At 44.2% G+C, this 19,115-nt stretch overlaps 1 protein-coding gene across 5 annotated transcripts in view; it reads right to left on the bottom strand.

The window, feature by feature from the left end:
* The window catches only part of VPS35L (VPS35 endosomal protein sorting factor like), a 115,862-nt gene that overhangs the window by 58,379 nt on the left and 38,368 nt on the right, over positions 1–19,115 (bottom strand). For all 5 annotated transcript variants that reach the window (XR_002085652.2, XM_019468736.2, XM_019468737.2 and 2 more), the window contains 5 exons: positions 13,447–13,543; positions 12,697–12,744; positions 11,173–11,266; positions 6,817–6,894; positions 6,175–6,297 (listed from right to left, as the gene is read on the bottom strand). Coding sequence is in view for 4 of the 5 variants with exons in the window: in XM_019468736.2 (XP_019324281.2) it covers positions 6,175–6,297; positions 6,817–6,894; positions 11,173–11,266; positions 12,697–12,744; positions 13,447–13,543 (440 nt within the window). In the remaining variant the exon portion in view is untranslated. The remainder of the gene's footprint in view (positions 1–6,174; positions 6,298–6,816; positions 6,895–11,172; positions 11,267–12,696; positions 12,745–13,446; positions 13,544–19,115) is intronic.

The raw sequence follows: 19,115 nt of genomic DNA, 5'->3' as shown, positions 1-19,115 counted from the left end.
GTCGTGAGATTCAGCCCCGGGTCGGGCTCCACACTGAGAGTACGGAGTATGCTTGGGATTCTCTCTCCCTGTCTCTTTCTGCTCCTTCCCTGCTCCCACTCTCTCTCTCCAAATAAACTTAAAAAAACACAAAAAACACTATAATAAGAAATGATTATGGAAAAAAAAGTTTAAGCCATACCACCTTATAGTAAGTAAAATGTGAACGCTTTCCTTCCTAACTCCCGCTTCCTAGGAAATCACCAGTGTCAACAGTGTGGTGTTTATCTTTCTAGACCTTTGTCTATACCCTGTGAATATATAGCTTTTTTTGTAAAAGCCCAGCTTGGGATTTTTTGTTTTATAAAAACGAATAATCTTGTACACATTGGGGTCACAAGTTGCTTTTTTTACTCAAGAATCTAGCATGGGCCTCCCTCTTCCCAGGTCAGTACCCACACATCTACCTTATTCTTAATGGCTGAGGAATCCCTACCACACATAGAACATTATTGTTCCGATTGTTGCTGATACACTTTAAAAGTTTTTTTATTTTGAACCAATTACAGACTCATAAGAAATTGTAAGAATAACAGAGGTCCTGGGTAACTGTCCCCCAGCTCTCAGCAATGGTGACATCTTACTTAACTACAATTGCATTATCAAAGCCAGGAAATTGACATTGGTAGAATACCATTAACTAGACTATTCCACCAGGTTTTCTGTTCACGCTTTATTGCGGGGAAAGGGGAGATCTTTGTGACAATTCATTAATATATATGAGTTTATATAACCACCATCTTATTTAACTATTGGATTTTTAATGTCATCTCCAGACGAGGGTTATTTACCTACTTCAAAAGTACAGGAAACGCAAAAGAAGTTGGACCAATACCGTGTTTCTAAAAGCTTTCTAAATTGAGAGCAACTCTCATGCAGCTAAGAGTGCTCCCAGATTTGTATTTCTGCTTTTGCTACATAACCTTCCAATCAGTGTTTACAAGTACTGCTTCATTAAAAAATATATATAGATTGAATATATACGTATCCTATTTTCCTTATTTCTCTGAATGAAGCAAACATGTAATGGGTGGGCAAAATCATAAACTGATCTTATGTCCCTTCCCCCGCCAGTCCAAGTCTCAAAGAAAGTATTTCAAAGTGAATAAAAAGAAATCCTATACCCCACACATTACAAGGAGAAAATTTTAATTTCTCATATTATTTCTCTTTCACTGGCAATTTTTTCCTAATTCAAAAGAATGAAAGTGATACGCCTATACGCTTCGGCAGAAGTCAGCAATGGCCAAGGCTAGTGCTACATGTGCACTGCCAGCCTCATCACGTGTTAGAGAATTTACAGGGCAATTCGTAGTATGCCCATTAGGTAACAGTCCCATGGGTCAGTTTGTTAGGGCCTTTAAATCCCTCCTCAGGTATAGCCATTAACAGCAGTTTCTAGAAAGAGTTTAGGAGTTGAGAGATCTCCTGAGTTCAGAGTTACCGATAAAATGGCTACATGGCTTTGACTCTTTCTAGTGGTGTGACCTTAGCAAGTTGTAAGCCTCGGGGGCCTCATCTGTATCACAGGGGTAACAACAAAACCTAGCCTCGGGAAGCCGAGCGTGAGGAAGGCAGACCAGGCAATGGAACTAACACAGGGCCTGGCACCCAGAGAGCCTTAGGAAAAGGTGATTATGTGAAGGGCTCCAGGGCTTAGCATCTCTGACTCACTTCCCACCTCCACTCCTCACATCCAACAAATTCGACTCTGAACACCTCCTGACATGACTGAGGGTCACAGAACTTAACAGGTATTTGTTCTGATGTGAAGTGAGGGAAAAGCACCACAAAATTACGCACACAAAATCCTTACCTCTAAAACAAAAATACAGAGCAAGAACCGGAGTGGACAGAGAAATATGAGTACGGAAACATATCAAAATGTTAACACGGCAGGATTTTAGGTGGCTCTTTTTCTCCTTTTCACCTGTCTTTTCCAAATTCTTTCCAGTATATGTATTTTTATTAAGGTTTTCTGATTACAGAAATCTTCTCCTTCCCATTCCGCGGCTTACCAACCCTTCTTCTTTCTCTCATCCACCTGGTCTGCACCTGCCAGTCTGAGGTTCGAGTGTTGCTTGTTTCCCATCGTCCTCCTGATGGAAGTTCTTCAAGCTCTGCCTGATCTCCACCACACCACGTTCGCCGACTCTGTAACCCGGTCCACATCCAGACAGCCCAGTTTCTCCCTGTTCTCCAGTAATGCTGGTCTCCTTAATATGCCTCTTACCTGCCTCTACGTGTACAGTTCCTTCCCTGGGCCCTTCCTTTACTCCCTGAACCCGCCCCCTACTTGTTTCCTGACTTGCAGGTCAGCCCAGACCCCCATCTGCCTCAGTGAGTCCCGTAGAGACCAAACATAAGGGTGGTAGCTGCTTGCTTTGCCTGGTGCCCCTATCTCTTGGCCACGCACTGATGTGTATTATCACGGTCACTTCATGACAGCCCTTCAGGGAAGGTTCTAGCGCTGGCCCCATTTTACAGCTCGTAAAACTGAGGCACAAAGAGATCAAGGAGCCCAAGGCAATACAGCCATAATCTGAACCCAGGTCTGCCCAACTGCCTGTCCGGCCTCTAAAGATGCACTTTCCTCTTCATTCATCCAACATTTACAAACCGCACTGCACAGCTTAGCAAGGGACCACATGGATTCCCCGTCAGACAAGACCCACCACTCATGTCAGGGACCAGAACTTTCTCCTTCTACACCTCCCATACCACCTCTGGCAAACGAAAAGCTACTGAAAATGATGAAAAGCTTACCAAGGAATTTGTTTTCACTGCCCAAAAACAGATCTTAAGAGATGGTTACTTTTTTCCATGCAGAATGTGCCTGAAATTGAGGGCATAAGTCCGTTTTTTAACTTACTATAATATTATTTCAGTTGTATGGGGGGCAGGGATCCTGTCTTCAAACAACAAAAAAGTCTTTCTAAATAATGATTTTTTTTTTTTTTTGGATTTCAATCTGAAATTTCATATGGTAGATATTCATGGCTGAAGCCATTTCTCCTGTCTCCTATCTTACTGCCTGCCCTGTATATTTTCGGCCAAACTGACAACCCCCTATTTGGGAGGCATGGCCTAATGTCCCAAATGACACATCCCAGCCACTCAGAGTTTTTAGGCATGAGACACACCCATTTTCAACACCACCTTCCACAATGACATGGATTCTTCTGCATTTCGAAAATGATTAACATTTTTTTAAAGTGATGCTGCAAGTCTCGTATTTAAGTGCCTGAAGAATCAGAGTTTATTATTATTCGGGTGACCTAATTTTTTTAATCACTTCTTCTGGCACAGTAATGATTTCCTAGAGTTTTACTCCCTGGGAAAGCTGTGTTCCCAGCTTCCGCCATCCTTTGAGATTACTGGTGCTTAAAATAAAAGGAAGAATGCCTTATGACAGGTACCTTTTGTTTTAATCCGATTTGTCCTTTTCGTTAAAATAAGGAGGAAAAAAAAAACAGTGTTCCCATTTTCAAATTTTCAAACCCATCAAGCCTGCTCACAGGCTGTAGTCACTCAACTGAACAGGTGGGGGCGCCTCTCCTTCTAGTCAGGCTTGCGGTACCTCTTCCCAGGAGCCTGGGCCACCGTGTGGCTGCTGAGACTCCCGAAATCACAGAGATCGACCAGCAAATTTTCAATCTTCCATACATATTGACTTGATTTAAAATCAACTTAATTGTAAAAAAGTCACCTGAAATTTAAGATGCCCCTTTTTTTCTCCTCATACTTCAGGATTCAGGAAAATTGAAATGGAAGTAATGCATTATATTTGGTTGAAAAAGTTAGAAAACACAGGCCAAGAAAAGGAAGTTAAGACGATACAAAATCTCACCTTCCGGTGCTATTTTGACATGCCCCCTCCCCAGTTCTCTCATACAGATATAAAAATCACGTCCACAGTCCTGAAAACACAACAAACACTCCAGTGCTACGAGTGGGGGACTCCACCAAGCAACGCAAATCGATTGTCCTATTCGATTTGTGCAAAAAAACCCCCCAAAACAGGAATTAACGCTTCCGTTTCAAAGATGAAAAAAAAAAGACTCAGAGCGGTTAGGTAGGGACAAGTGACTTGACTGTTCTGTCCCGACAGCTGGAAGCAATGGAGCTGAGATTCGGACCCAGGCACCCCGACTCCAGGGCCCAACGTGAACACCGGGCCATGCTACCACTTAGAATACACACCGCAAGACATGTAGCCTCCTTGTTGGACACACCGGTTATTGCGAACACCCTTACATCATTATGTACAGATCTTCATCATGGTCTTCCATCGTTTTAAATAGGCCCTGCAACATCCCATTGAACCTACATGGATCCCCAAATCTAACCAATCCCTTGTGATGACAGCTTCCAATGCTGTGCCAGCACGAACCCATACACCTGGATGTACGTGTGCATGCCTGTGTCTTTATGCACTTGTCCAATTATTTCTACGTGCTATTCTTTTTTTTAAGTTTACTGTTTGAGAGAGACAGAGACAGTATGAGTGGGGGAGGGGCAAAGAGGGGGGGTGGAGAGAGAGAAAGAGAGTGAGAGAGAGAGAGAGAGAGAGAGAGAGTGAGAGAGAGAGAGAGAGAGAGAGAGAATGAATCCAAGCAGATTCCAAGTTCAGCACGGAGCCTAACGCAGGGCTTGAACCCACAAACCATGAGATCGTGACCTGAGCCGAAATCAAGAGTCAGAAACTTAACCGACTGAGCCACGCAAGCACCCCTTACATTTAATTTTACCGTTGTAAGACCATTAACGTGAGATCTACCTCTTAACACATTTTTTAAGTGTGTGATACAGTATCGTTAACTACAGGTACAGTGTTGTACAGATCTCTAGAGCTTATTCATCTTGCTTAATTGAAACTTTAAGCCCATTTTTAAAAAACTGATTATTTTGAGAGAGAGAGAGAGAGAGAAAGAGATAGAGTGCCAGCAGGGGAGGGGCAGAGAGAGAGGGAGAGAGAGAATCCCAAGCAGGCTCCATGCTCGAATCCACGAAACCATGAAATCATGACGTCAGCCGAAACCAAGAGACCAAGCCACCACCCAGGCTCCCCTACGTGATAACCTCCCCCTTTTTGTAATATTTTTATTTATTTTTTAGAGAGAAAAACAGAGCATGAGCAGGGGACGGGCAGAGAGAGAGGGAGACCTAGAATCTGAAGCAGGCTCCAGCTGAGCTGTCAGCACAGAGCCTGATGTGGGCTTGAACCCACAAACTGTGAGATCATGACCTGAGCCAAAGTGGGACACTTTTTAACTGAATGTGCCACCCAGGCACCCCCACTCTGCAATATTCTTTAAGAGGGATTGTTTAGTCAAAGTCATATCCTTTTATCTCTTTCTTTATGGCTGTCAAGGTATTTGCAGCTTCCAGGAAAAGGGAGGTATACTTGAATTTTGCTCTCCACTATGTATCAAGTGCTCTCCACTACGTAGCAAGACCCCTTCTTCCTTCTCCCCACAGACTAAATTCTGAACCATCTGCTGAAGTAGCTTCATCTACCACAGTTACCAGGCCAAGTAGAACTGGTGTTCTACTTCTCAGTCTTGGGTAAGAAAAAGAATATTTCTGCTAGTATTCTGATTGTACTTGAATTCCTAATGCTACTTCGATTAGACCAAAAAAAAAGAAGGAACAGAAAAAAAATCTTATAAATGCAATTACCTGAGTTTCACTTTCCCTCTGTAAAACGGGGCAACTGTTACCTGTTCTACCAACTTCTTAGATTACTGTAAACACGAAAGGGGGGCATGAAGTTTAGTGAACTAAGAAGCAATGAAACCCACTGGCCCCGTAGCCACATTCTACGGGTTGCTGTCCAGTCACCATGACCTGAGGTACGTGACCTTTCAGAGGTATTTGGCCTCTCTGAGCCTCCCTCCCAGAGTTGTTAGATGAGACAACCAAGGAAAAGTGCTGAGCACAGAACCAGCCACCATAGTGAGCCCTACCCTTTGAGACGGCTGGGTAGCACTGGGGTTGCTGTGGCCATTATCAATGGGCCCTGTTTACATTCCCGAGCACCATGGTGTAGAGGTTGTGACAACATAATGGAAGGGAGGGGAGCCCCAGCATTCCTCCTGTGTGAACTTCACACCGAAGCCACCTGGCAGTTACCTCGGGGGCATGGTAGGAGATGCACTGGAAGATCCAATCCATGGCAGGTGAGTACAAGGGCAGGTAGGATGGGAGCTCCACTCCCTGGACCACCAGCTGGTTCTGGACTGTATCGCCATGAATCTATAGGAGACCAAATAAACACTCAGAAAACGAGGGGAATAATAATCAATGAAGAGCAAGTAACTCACAGACTTACTTGCATACTTGTAAATAACTCACAATGCATACTTGTAAGCATTTGGGTGGCCTCAAGAGAAATAGCCTGGTTTCTCAGGTTTTTTTTTTTTTTTTAAACTAGAAAAAACACACAGAAAGTTTCCCATGCCGCCAAGCTGAGCTGTTTTGGGAACGCGCGCCGCGCAGAGAAGTAACCTGACAAAAATGGAGCCAGCAGATGTGAGGAAGAAAGGCTGATCAACTAGAGACATTTCCTGTTAACACATGCATATTAATTCTCCCCGCTTCCTCAGTACAATCAACACATTTTAATTATCTGTAACAAACGCGAGTACAATTTTGTGGGGTTTACACATTTAAAGAGCTTTAAGGCAATCTCAACTTGGAAATCCAACTGGGTTTTGTGAATTTGTGATCATATAACTGTTATATCAATTAGCTGTTCCGACAGTGTTCTCTTACCTGTTTGAATGTGAGGAGGAAGTCAAAGAAGTTCTTATTCAGGCTTTCTTTCAGATGTGGAGCCACCTCCATCCCCACCTGTGGCCAACCAAAAGAAAACTACCTTGACTCTGGACGAACAGGTTGCAAATAATATATACGGTGGGATCCCATTTTTGTAAATTAAAAATAGACACAGGAATAAATGTAGGCATTGAGTCCAGAAAGTTAATTTTTCTTCTTTTTGCTTATCTGTTTTCTTATTCAATAAGCATGCATACTTTTATAAGAAAAACCACAGAAGCTATTTTTAATGAAAAAGAGGCAACATTTGCAGTAATCATCTTTGCAATTTCCCAGAGGTAATGAATGTATTTCTGAACAGATGACCAAGAGAACAAATCAATACAGTGCAAAGGAAGAAAGTACCCTCAGGATTGTGTATACAATATTCTCTTCCTCTCAAAAGAAAAAAAAAAAAGAAACACACATGTGGCCGCACTTACTAGATGAAGCAAAAAAGACTTTGGTATAAGAGAGTCAGCTGGGATTTCACCAGTGCATTGTGAAAACCTACAGATTCATTCTTTGCTGGGCAGTCATGGAAGCAGACAAGCTTTTTTCAACGTTATTTTAAGCAATTTTATATAAGACCAGCATGTGGTAGAACAATGCTATAACCCATTGGCTCCTGCATTCATTGTTTAAAAAAGAGTGGAACATTCCAGCTGAAAAATTTTGCTAATCATAGAGAAGGCAGCCAGAGCCCTGGGATTGGATGGAAAAGTGAAGGTATGAGCTATGGAGGGGAGTTCATGTGTTTAAAACAAAAGCATAGTGGGGCGCCTGGGTGGCTCAGTCAGTTCGTCATCCGACTTCAGCACTGGTCATGATCTCACAGTTGGTGGGTTTGAGCCCGCATCCGGCTCTGTGCTGACAGCTCAGAGCCTGGAGCCTGCTTCTGATTCTGTGTCTCCCTCTCTCTCTGCCCCACCCCCACTCACACTCTGTCTCTCTGTCTCTTAAAAATAAATAAATTTTTTTAAAAAATAAAAAAATAAAACAAAAGCATCGTAATGTTTCTTCAACTGAGCTTCTCGGATACATCTCAATTCCAATTGCTACTTAAGCACAAAACAACTTTGTAGGAGAAGGTGCTTTTCTGGGACCCGGTTTCCTCAAACGGGGACAGATTTCCGCCCGCTCACCTCCCCCTACTCAAGGTCATGAAGATGAACAATGATGATATTTTTTAGAGACCATGAAGAGTCCCTTTGAGAAGAATCATGCGCGATCTATGGGGCGCTGACTTCCAAGGGCAGCTCCGTGGCTGTTGAGGTTTTCAAGGACAAGCAGTAGATAAAAAAAAAATACTAACAAACATCAGATCCAGTTCTACTGTGTTCTACTGTCTTCCCTTCCACTTAATCATACCGTAGAAAAGGCAGTAATTATCTGTTAGGCAACAGTTACGGAAGGCCCAGTGAACAAGCAACAGCAATGAGCTGAAGGGGCCGTGACTTAGCAGAGGAGTTAATCATACTTTCCTTTAATAAACAGCTTTGAGCTCCGCCCACGCCCTACCCACTCACTGCTTTCTGTGTTTTGTTTCTTTCTTTCCATCAAGACAAATGAGCAGCTTGGAAATCTGCTTGGGTCTAAAAGATTTCTACCCAGAGTAGCAAGGGTAGTAGCACATGATTTCCACCTGCTGTTTCCGCCTGCCTAGCGTGCATTCCCTATTTCTGGCATCAGCAAATTGGATTTATCTTTGGGGAAGCAAACCTCCCTCTTACAGCATTAGGTTTGAGGAGAAGCTGGACCCATCCTACCCTGAGTTCCAGGGGTAGGCAAAGATCCGGGCTTACTCAGGTGGCAGATCTCATCCCATGGCCACAATGACTGGTCTACTGAGGGACAAGTGACCCAACATGTCCACTGAGAGTCAGCCATGAGGCTCTGGCCCACACTTCTGAGGAAAAGGCATTCTCTTTCCACTGGGAGGATGGAAGCCTGGAGCTGCTGAGTAAGGCACAGAATGAAGTCAACCCAGATGAAGGCAGAGCTAAGTGATGAAGGAGAGGACAGTTCTTGGTGACACTCTGAAGGCCCTTGGAACTAGTCATGCCTGCACTGCCCCGAGATCCTTCAGACACATGAGCCAACAAACCCTCCTTTTTGCTTAAAATAGAATGAACTGGGTTTTTGCCGCTTGCGACTGCAAGAACCCTTAGGGATGCACAGGCTGTCCCTTTTATGTCAAAAGACTTAGTAACTACCCAACGTAGGCAACTGAGGCAAAACCTGGGTTAACAAACATCATTTCAACAGATCAACTGCATTCTGTCACCGGTCTTCCCAGGTTAGGTCTGCAGTCTCTCTTCACTGTCACTAAGTTTTAAAGTTGCATCTGCCGTTGTAAATGCCAGAAACAGATATATCTCTTCCCTAACCTTGCAACTTTAAACTTCAAGCTTTACAACTGAATGGATTTGCAAAGAACGCGTAGTTCCACCTTTTTTATTTCTCTTTAACGACCAGAATCATCTTCATTAATAAGCACAGTGACTAGATCTTTATTACTCTATTATTCAACAGATGTCAAGGGAAGTCTGAATAATGTGCTGTGTTCAAAAAGGGAAAGGCAGTGGAGTGCAGATATGCAAATGACGATAAGCCGGCATTTCCCCCACAGGACCCAACAGTGTTCTGCACATGATAGGCCCTCAACAAACCCTGACTCAGAAGGAGTATTCAAGCTTCAATACATTCCAAAGCCGAAGCTCTAGGAAACATACCTGATACTCCTGTAAGAAAAACTCGAACCCAAGTTTCAAGTAGATGGCAATGCATCAACGCTTTAGCCTCTGTTACCAACGGGGAGTATGCTGCCCTTAAATGAGAAGTGTTTTCTTTCCTTCTTAGGTATTAGGGAGCAGACCTATAAAAAGTGTCCTTCATAATGATGTTTGCTATTTATTCCAAGGGCATCGACTGTTTGATTTCTTTGTGACACTTGAGACCACAGGGTTTCTGTCATTTGCTAGATGTCCTGGAAAGGAAGTCGGTCCAAGACTACCGGTTCTCACCATTCTGATTTAAAAATATGAATGATTGGGGCGCCTGGGTGGCTCAGTTGGTTGACCATCTGACTTTGGCTCAGGTCATGATCTTGCAGTTCGTGAGTTCGAGCCTCGCATCAGGCTCTGTGCTGACAGCTCAGAGCCTGGAGCCTGCTGCAGATTCTGTGTCCCCCTCTCTCTCCGCCCCACCCCTGCTTGTGCTCTCTTTCAAAAATGAATAAACATTAAAAAAAAATTTTTTAAATATGAATGATCACCAGCAAGAGCTGGGGGAGGCCCCGTAGCTTTGTCCTCCAGGAAGTCTGCAGTTCATGAGGACCCTAGAAAACAGGGGCAATAAGCCCTCCTTCAAGGCAAATAAAGCTGATGGGACTAACAAGGACTCCCTGGGCAAGCTGACAGCAGCTCAGCCTCCCTAGGAGCTGACGAAAAATAACTGTAAACTCTCCATGGGTTGCACTTTTCTAAAGGAAAAGAGTTTCAAGTAGAAGCTTCATGGTGCTTTAAGAGAGAAAAAGGCTGGCGTGCCTGGATGGCTCAGTTGGTAAAGCGTCCGACTTTAGCCCAGGTCATGATCTCCTGGTTTGTGAGTTCGAGCCCTGCATCGGGTTCTGTGCTGACAGCACAGAGCCTGGAGCCTGCTTTGGATTCTGTGTCTTCCTCTCTCTCTGCCCTTGCCCCACGTGTGTCCTGTCTCTCAAAAATAAATAAACATTAAAAAAAATTTTTTTTTAATTTAAGAGAGGAAAAAGTTAAGTGATTTACAATCGGGACCACCTCCTCCATCAGAGCAGCTCCAAGAAGAGGCTCTCGTAGCCTGTAGCCTTCCGTGGCTGCTGACACTTATCAGCACCTCACCCTGCTGGGCTGCCCCCACCCACTCTCACCCTGCACCAACTCTTTAATGTAGGAAGGGAGAAACCAATAACACAATCCAATCCAAGACAAAAGGAAAGCAGACTTCAACTCAATGAAAAGCAACCTACCTATCAGCCGAAATGCCTTGGGAGCCTCCCTCCCGGCAAAAAAGGGAGAAATAATTAATTCTGAAAACCAGTTCATTTGTAAGAAGATAACCTTAAACGCCCCCTAATTAGAGTTATTAAGTGGATCTACTTTAAAATTAATTTTTGAGAGAAATCCTACAGCTGTGCTTTCTGTGGAAGAGCCGTGTTCTAAATTTAGCAGCTAACGAAGTCCTTCTTGTGGTGGCTCGTGAGATGCTGGCGAAGGAGAAGCCTATGTGAGCGTGTGAGCAGCCCGTGTGAGTGCCCAGTGACCCGGCGCGGCCTACCCGGCACAGATAGGCCCTCGCGTACACAGACACCAGCGGGTCTCCAATCCCTCGAATCATACACGTCAGTCGGGGCAGACATTCTGAAATCCCCCTGTTAGAAACAAAAAGAGGGCAGCATTATACCCCTTGGGAAAACTCTGTATCTTTTAAAATACAGATAAAGGTACATATGCTTCCTAAACGTGGGGGGGCGGGGGGGGGGGGGGGGGAACAATCCAATTTCAGAGACAACCCAAGGCCAAACCTTGCAATTTCCAAGGCAACCTAACAATAGTCTTTCTCTCTTGACACAATTCACTCACTGTTAAAGTCTTTACCATTTGCTCAGTGCTGGAGTCTAACCTTTACTTTTTTGCCTGTTTGAGGTCACATTTATTTTATTAATTTAACAGTTTTTTCCCCTCAGTTATTTTCCATCCACTGGTTACTCCTTGACCTTCTTGACATTCTCGCCATAGCTATTATTCCTCTGGCACTGACTTCCTATTCTGTGTCCCACTCCATCCTGGCACCCAGCTCCTGGCACCTCAGGCTGCCATCAATGATCCCCCATCACTGTGAACTGTGATTTACTTCTTTCTCCTGTGACATGGCACTTCCCTCTGCCTTGGGCATCATCCTCCCTGAATGGTGAGGCAAAACAACTATTTCTTTAGCACCAGGGTTATCCCCAACAACTAAACCCAGGTGCCCTTAGATCCAAAAGAAACACCTTTGGTACATATTCCAAACTCAAACTACATCACTACTGAGCATGAACAGTCAGCCTCTGGCTTTAGGGAGTTTATTATCTGCATCAAACAACGCCTTAGGTAACCCAGAGCAACATGCAGCTCAGGGGCAAAGACTTTTGCTTCTGACATCAGCTTCATCACTGTCGTCTGCAGCACCAGCAAATACTGAGCTGAGCATGAGCCCGCTGTGGGCCAGTCATGCTCTCAACAAACCCTCCTAGACCTCTTCTTACAGACTTGTTCGCAGAGATGGAGGGCCAGAGATGCTAAATAACTTGCCAAGACCACACAGAGTCAGGATTCTTCCATGAGGTACTCAGCCAACTTCTCCTAGCTGGACTCTTCTCTTCCATAAAACAGCAACAAAAATGCTCTCTTTGGGGCACCCGCGTGGCTCGGTCCATTTAGCATCCGACTTCGGCTCAGGTCATGGTGTCATGTTCATGAGTTCCAGCCCCACATCGGGCCCCTGCTGCTGTCCACACAGAGCTCGCTTGGGAACCTCTGTTCCCTTCTCTGCCCCTCCCCCATGTTGTGCTCTCACACACACGCTCTCTCAAAAATAAATTTTTAAAAGTATGCATAAATAAATAAAATGCTCTACCTCAACAAGTTTCCATTTAGATGAGATGGGAAAATGCACAGAAGGTGCTTAGCACTAGATCTATTACATGCTAATTAACTACATGCTAAGAACTCGGCAAATGATAGCTATCATATCGCCATTAGTGTAAGTATGAGATTTCTTGGAAATGTTATGATTCTAGACATATCAGAAGAGCCTTACGTTTTGGAGAGGAACTTGTTACATTTCAGGATGGATGCTTCCACATAACTACGAAAACATTCCATTAAGGAAGACATTTTCCAGATGGCCTGTTCCCTATGGCAAAAAAACTGGACTACTCATGAACAGTACAGAGGCAGGACTTCAGGACAGGGAGGCACAAGGGCTCTCACTAGTCCAGAGAACTAAGCTAACGGCTTGTGGCTTCCCTACTTGGTTTTCAAAGTTTCATACTTATTTAAAATAAATTTTGGAAAATGTTACAGGCTGATTCACCGTGGAGTGCTGAAGTTTAAGCTGACAAAATTTTGAGCATTTCCAATCAAGGCTTTATGGGGAAAGAGTGGACTTTACCTAACCAAGATTCGTTTGTGTATAAGGTGAATTCTGTTCTTCAAAACTTGCATTTGTGCAGGGAACCCTGACCCTGTTCCTTTCAAGTTTTTGAAACCAGGGAAAACACATAAAGATGAAACACTTTAATTGAGAGAATTAATGTGGGAATGTTCCTCTAGGAAACAAAAGCCTGGAACATGGCATCATATTCAAAGTAAGAAAACAGAACACCATTTGGGGAGAGAGGAGTCCAAAGGCTTCGACGATGTAGCTGGCCCTGGATTTTCAGGCTGGTAACCGTAACGGGACCAAATTTTCCACAGGAATTTCAGGGCGCCCCATCACATGGCTTCTATTAGTGGTGCAACTCTTTCAGCCTATCTTTAAAACCATCAGACAAAAAAAAAAGGATACAATCTCGGAATGAGTTCCCTGATGGAAGCAATCTTGAAAAACCAATTTAAGCATGTTTCTTTGGCCGTGTCATTGACATTCTCTGGAGAGAAGTGATCTGGAATGCAAAAACAATACCCATCAGCCCCGCTGTTTCTTCGGATCTGTTACAGCAGCAGGAGTCCTGAGATAGGAGAACGTTACAATGGACCAGAAAGTGTGCCCTACCCAGTTCTCCTGGGTCTTTCCTTCCACTTATTAATACACAATCCGTGACAGTGAGAGCTTACACACGAGACTTTCTAAATGATGCTCAGAGTGCTTTACACATATCAGGTCACCTCATCGCCCCAATAGCCCTCCACGGTACATACTCCCATTTTACTCTTTGATAGATGTGGAGACCAAGGCCCAGAGATGTTAAGGGCACACCGCAGGCAAATGTGAGAGCTGCAGTTCGACTCAGGCTGTCTGGCTCCACAGCCTACATTCTTAGCCACCGCCTCTAACACAAGCCAGAGATTCTTGGTATACCCGCCAGTAACTATGACGATATGGTTGGGAATTCCAGATGATTTAGAAGCCTACAACTGTAATGTGGCATGTGATCCAAGTTTGTGCTCTGCGTATCACCTGGGCCAGACCTGAAGGTACACCAAGCGGCAAGGTGAGAAACCTGCCAGTTAGACCGACAGCTCAATACTCCCTCCAAGACTTGAGTCGTCTTGTGGCAAAACTGCCAGTTTCCCCCATTATCTGTGCTGTTCCTCTTCAGTAAGAGGCCTGGCCCTTTCCTGCTGGGCACACAGCCATCCCCACAGCTAGGTATGGCCATGCAACCAGCTTCTGGTCCCAGGATAGGAACAGTAGTGCAACTTCTAGGAAATGTCTTGAAGGGAACACCTCCACTCCTTCTTTCCTTCTGTCCGTCCTGCTGGATGGAATGCCACTGTGATGCCACAACCTGCATCATGACCTCGAGCCATGAGAGCGACAGGACACAAGTCAGGATCCTCGGCACCAGGCTGGCTGCCCCACCAGCCCTGACCTTGTTATTATTATTTTGAGTTTTCTGGAACTGGCACCCAAGCCTAGTCTTGACATGCATCTTAGTAAGGAATGGAAGAGAGTAGGGAACAAGGAAAACAATCAAAAACAACCTCTTCCCCCCCCCCCCCCCCCCCCCGCCCCACAAACTCATCATGTGGCACTGGTTTCTTCTAGGGGCAGAAATTATTTCTTTTAGGGGCACCTGGGTGGTTCAGTTGGTTGAAAATCTGACTTCTGATTTTGGCTCAGATCATGACCTCAAGGTTCATGAGTTTGAGTCCCACGTCGGGCTCTGTGCTGACAGCACAGAACCTGTTTGGGATTCTCCCTCTCCCCACCTCCCCTCTTCTCTCTCTCAAAATAAATAAACTTAAAATATATGATTTCTTCAAAATGATTTCCACATATTAGATCCCTATCCCACTGCTGGATATGCTTTATACTTTTAATATTTAATCAAAAGGGGGGGGTGCCGCGTGGCTGGCTCAGTCGGTAGAGTGTGTAACCCTTGATTGGGAGGTGGGGAGCTGGACCCCCATGAGTGGTGTAAAGTTTACTAAATAAATAAATAAATAAATAAGATTCAATCAAAAAGGGAGAAGTTAATCACTTTAGAATATAGCAAACGAACCCTAGCTTGCTGCCCTAATGCGCTGGGCACAGAATCACTTTCTGTCCCTGATTCTGCTTTCTGCAAATGAGTGGCACACGATTAGGGTGATCAAAATTCTGATAGAATCAGCAAAAAAGATAAACCTCTAGGTACTTCGCCAGCAGAGAACAGTCACAACTCACAACTGCAGATATTCTGAAACTGCAATCTCAAGTATTTATCTATTTTTGGACATCATGGAATGCTTCATTCATTCAAGAACTATTCTCAGTGCCATTTCCAGAGGGAAGGGAAATTACCATCTTCCCTTTCCTGCCCTGAACCCGTGCACTTTAAGTAACTTTTCAAGTTCCAAGAGATCCAGACAGGAAAAGATAAGGGATATTCCTAAATTCATTTGTCAATCAGGCTCTGTGGAAAAAGGAGGGGTGGGATTCATTTCCCTTCATATGACCGACTGAATCATGGGACCCGAAACCCAAAAACAAAAATAAGTCTCTGCAGTCAACTAATAAAAACCCCTCACTCTACAGTTGAGGGAAAGGAGATCCAGAAAAGAGCTTCACCATAAGCCATTACCTACCAGCCCTGGCAAGAGCTTTCTCTGGTGAAGCCCAGGGCTGGACACTGGAGACCTCAGAGGCACAGAAAGGCAAGCTGTCCTGCATGTCCACATTGACTGCAAGCTATACAATCGTCTGCAAATGCCAGTACAAAGAAATTAAGAAAAAACTATGTTATGCAGAACTTTAAAATCCTATAGTGAAGTGTGGCCCTGGCAGGCTCAGTCAGTAGAGCATGTGACTCTTGACCTTGGGTCCAAGCCCCACACTAAGTATAGTGTTGACTTACTTACTAAATAAATATAACCTTGTAGCAAAGTAGATCTTGCATTCCTAGACTTCATTTGCTCAACACAAATGTTTTAGGAACCAACTCAAAGCAGGAGTCTAGCCTCTAAGGAGGTAACAATACACAAGACAGACCCTGTCCTCATGAAACCTAGATTCCAGTGGCGGCAAAAACATAATGGGAAAAAAAAATAAGCAAGCAAGCAAACATATCAGGTAATAGTCAATACCATGAAAGATATAAAACTAAGTATTAGATTAGAGAGTGACTTAGGGGTGCAGACTCATTAGGGTGGTCAGAGAAGGTTCTGCCAGAGTGGCATTTGAGCTGAGCCCTGAATTATATAAAAAGGAGCCAGCCATGTTTAAATGTGGATGGAATATATTCCAGAAAGAGGAAACATCAAGGGCAAAGGCCCTGAGGTAGATATGGTGTCTGGGAGGTCAAAGAAGAAAAAAGCAAGCCAATGTGGTGAGCAGGAAGAGGAGAAGCAGGCATTACAAGCCAGGTCACACTGGCTACAGCCTTGGTGAGCAGTCAGGTTCTTTTTTTTTTTCTTTTTTTTTTCTTTCTTTTTCTCTTTAGAGAGAGAGAGAGACGGCATGAGCCAGGGGAGAGGGAGAAGGAGAGAGGGAGGGAGAAGGAGAAAGAGAAAGAGGGACGGAGAAAGGGAGAGAGAGAGAGAGAGAGAGAGAGAGAGAGAGAGAGAGAGAGAGAAAGACAGAACCCCAAGTAGGTTCTGCGCTGTCAGAGCAGAGCCCGATGCAGGGCTCAAGCTCACGAAACTGTGAGATCAGGACCTGAGCTGAAATCAAGAGTCAGACCAACTTAACCAACTGAGCCACCCAGGTGCCCCAGGAGTCAGAGTTTTTCAAGGTGCAATGGAAAGTCCATGAAGGAGGTCTAAGCAGAGGAATGGCTTAACGGGGCACCATTTATACTTTAGCACTTGAGCTGAGACACAGAGAATGAATTCAGAATTTGGAAATCAATTCAGAGACTTCAATGTAACAGCAGAGATTCTCCCTTCTAGTTCCCACTTATTTTTCTTTTATGGTGCTTCTTCCTTCAACCCTGAACTTCTGTGGATATTTCAGGAGGAGGGAGGAGTCTAGTTCTCTTTAATTTGCCAAGTCTCTACCCTAGCAGCAAGAGGTCTCTTTACATAACAGTGTTTATAGGGATGTCATCTTGGTACCGGCCTCCAAGGCCAGGTCAGTTAAGGACTCTGCTTACCCAGATGCAGCCTTCGGGGAAAAACTGAAGATGGGGATGCCCACAGCTGACGAGAACCACAACGCGATAAACCCAAGTTATTTCTCCCAAGATGGAAATAAAGTTCCTTTATCACTTCGAGTAGATGGTCTCTCCGTGAATGTGCTGGATTAAGAAATGTTGCGGGGAAAACCACCCCATCTAGTAGTACATACTTTCCATGACCCCAAAGGACACCGGCATCCTCCTCAACTCCTAAGAGGTACGCCTTAGTTAAAATTCCTGAAGGTGAAGGGCTCAAAAATGAAATTCACCAGTCAGAACTTGATTCAAATGGAAAGAATGAGTACACATGCCACCAGATTTCTCTCTGCACATAATCTCTTTGGGCAGAATTCTGCACAGTAGATTTGAAAAGCTTTCTGCATAATTATTGTTAAAAGACATCCCCAAGATCACTGACATTTTTGAGAGAGATTTGCCCTTCTCTTTCAGGTTCTTGGAACCACAGAACACTACATGCAGATGAAGATTTTAACTGAAAGAAAAAATAAATAAATGAAGAAATTACTTGCAGAAAGCAAAAACCTGGTTTGCATTGCTGAAGGTAAAAAAAAAAAAAAGTATTGAGGAAGGAAGAGTTTTTAGTGATGTAAGTGCTAATTAATAAATTTAGACAAGGACTGGAAAAGAATAGGACAATAGCCTTTCATCTTGAACTTCTACGGTTTAGGGAGGGAGGAAGTTGTTAATAACTTCGTGAACTGGCTCTAAAATGTCATTTGTATACTTAGTGAAAATTGGGAAGAAGGAAAATTACTGTAGTAGATGCAAACTCAAATACCTCTAGGGATTAGACAAGTAACATCTACGTTCTTAAAGGGTTAGGTGTACCATACAGGGTAGCAGAACATGTACCAAAAAGCATTTTCTTTTTATTTTATTTTTTTACTGTATACTTGTTTTTGAGAGAGAGTGTGAGTGGGGTAGGGGCAGAGAGAGAGGGAGACAGAGGATCCAAAGCAGGCTCTGTGCTGAGGGCAGAGAGCCCGATGCGGGGCTGGAACTCACAAACTGTGAGATCATGACCTAAGCCAAAGTGGGACGCTTAACCGACTGAGCCACCCCGGTGCCCCTACCAAAAATTATTTTTAAAAATACCGTTGTGGGGGCGCCTGGCTGGCTCAGTCAGCAGAGCATGTGACTCTTCATCTCAGGGTTCTGAGTTTGAGCCCGACATTGAGTGGAGAGATTACTTAAAAATAAAATCTTAAGGGGTGCCTGGGGGGCTCAGTTGGTCAAACGTCCCACTTTGCCTCAGGTCGTGATCCTGCAGTTCCTGTGTTCAAGCTCCATATTGTGGTCTGTGCTGACAGCTCAGAGCCTGGAGCCTGCTTCAGATTCTGTGTCTCCCTCTCTCTGCCCCTCCCCTACACGTACTCAGTCTCTCTCTCAAAAATAAACATTTGAAGCAGTTTTTTTAGGAAAAAAATAAAATCTTAAAAAGAATTGTTTTTAATGTTCATTTTTGACAGGGGTAGGGGAAGAGAGGGAGGGAGACAGAATCCAAAGCAAGAGCCAGGCTCTGAGCTGTCAGCACACAGCCGGATGTGGGGCTCGAACTCACCAATGGTGAGATCATGACCTGAGCTGAAGTCAGACACTTAAGTGACTGAGCCACCCAGGCGCCCCAAAAATAAAATAAAATCTTTAAAAAAAAATACTACTGTCGCCAAAGAAAACATCTATTTGGGTTTAATTCTGCCTACAAGCGTGCATCTGTCGCTGCTGGTATAGTGTACAAGTTGGCAATATCAATTAAGTAAGTGCACCCACATTTCCCAAATCCTTAAAGCTGACAGAGAAGGCCTTTGCACTCTGGCTGGCCCCTGCCTACCTCTCCAGGCTCACCACCTCCCAATCTTGATGCCCTAGAACATGGGAAGAGCTGATAAAAACA

Source organism: Panthera pardus, unplaced genomic scaffold (genome assembly GCF_024362965.1).
Source record: "Panthera pardus isolate Hobbes unplaced genomic scaffold, ASM2436296v1 HiC_scaffold_5, whole genome shotgun sequence".
NCBI classification, from domain to species: domain Eukaryota; kingdom Metazoa; phylum Chordata; class Mammalia; order Carnivora; family Felidae; genus Panthera; species Panthera pardus.
The sequence above is the reverse complement of the archived record's forward strand: the minus strand, read 5'-3'. Positions and strand labels throughout refer to the sequence as shown.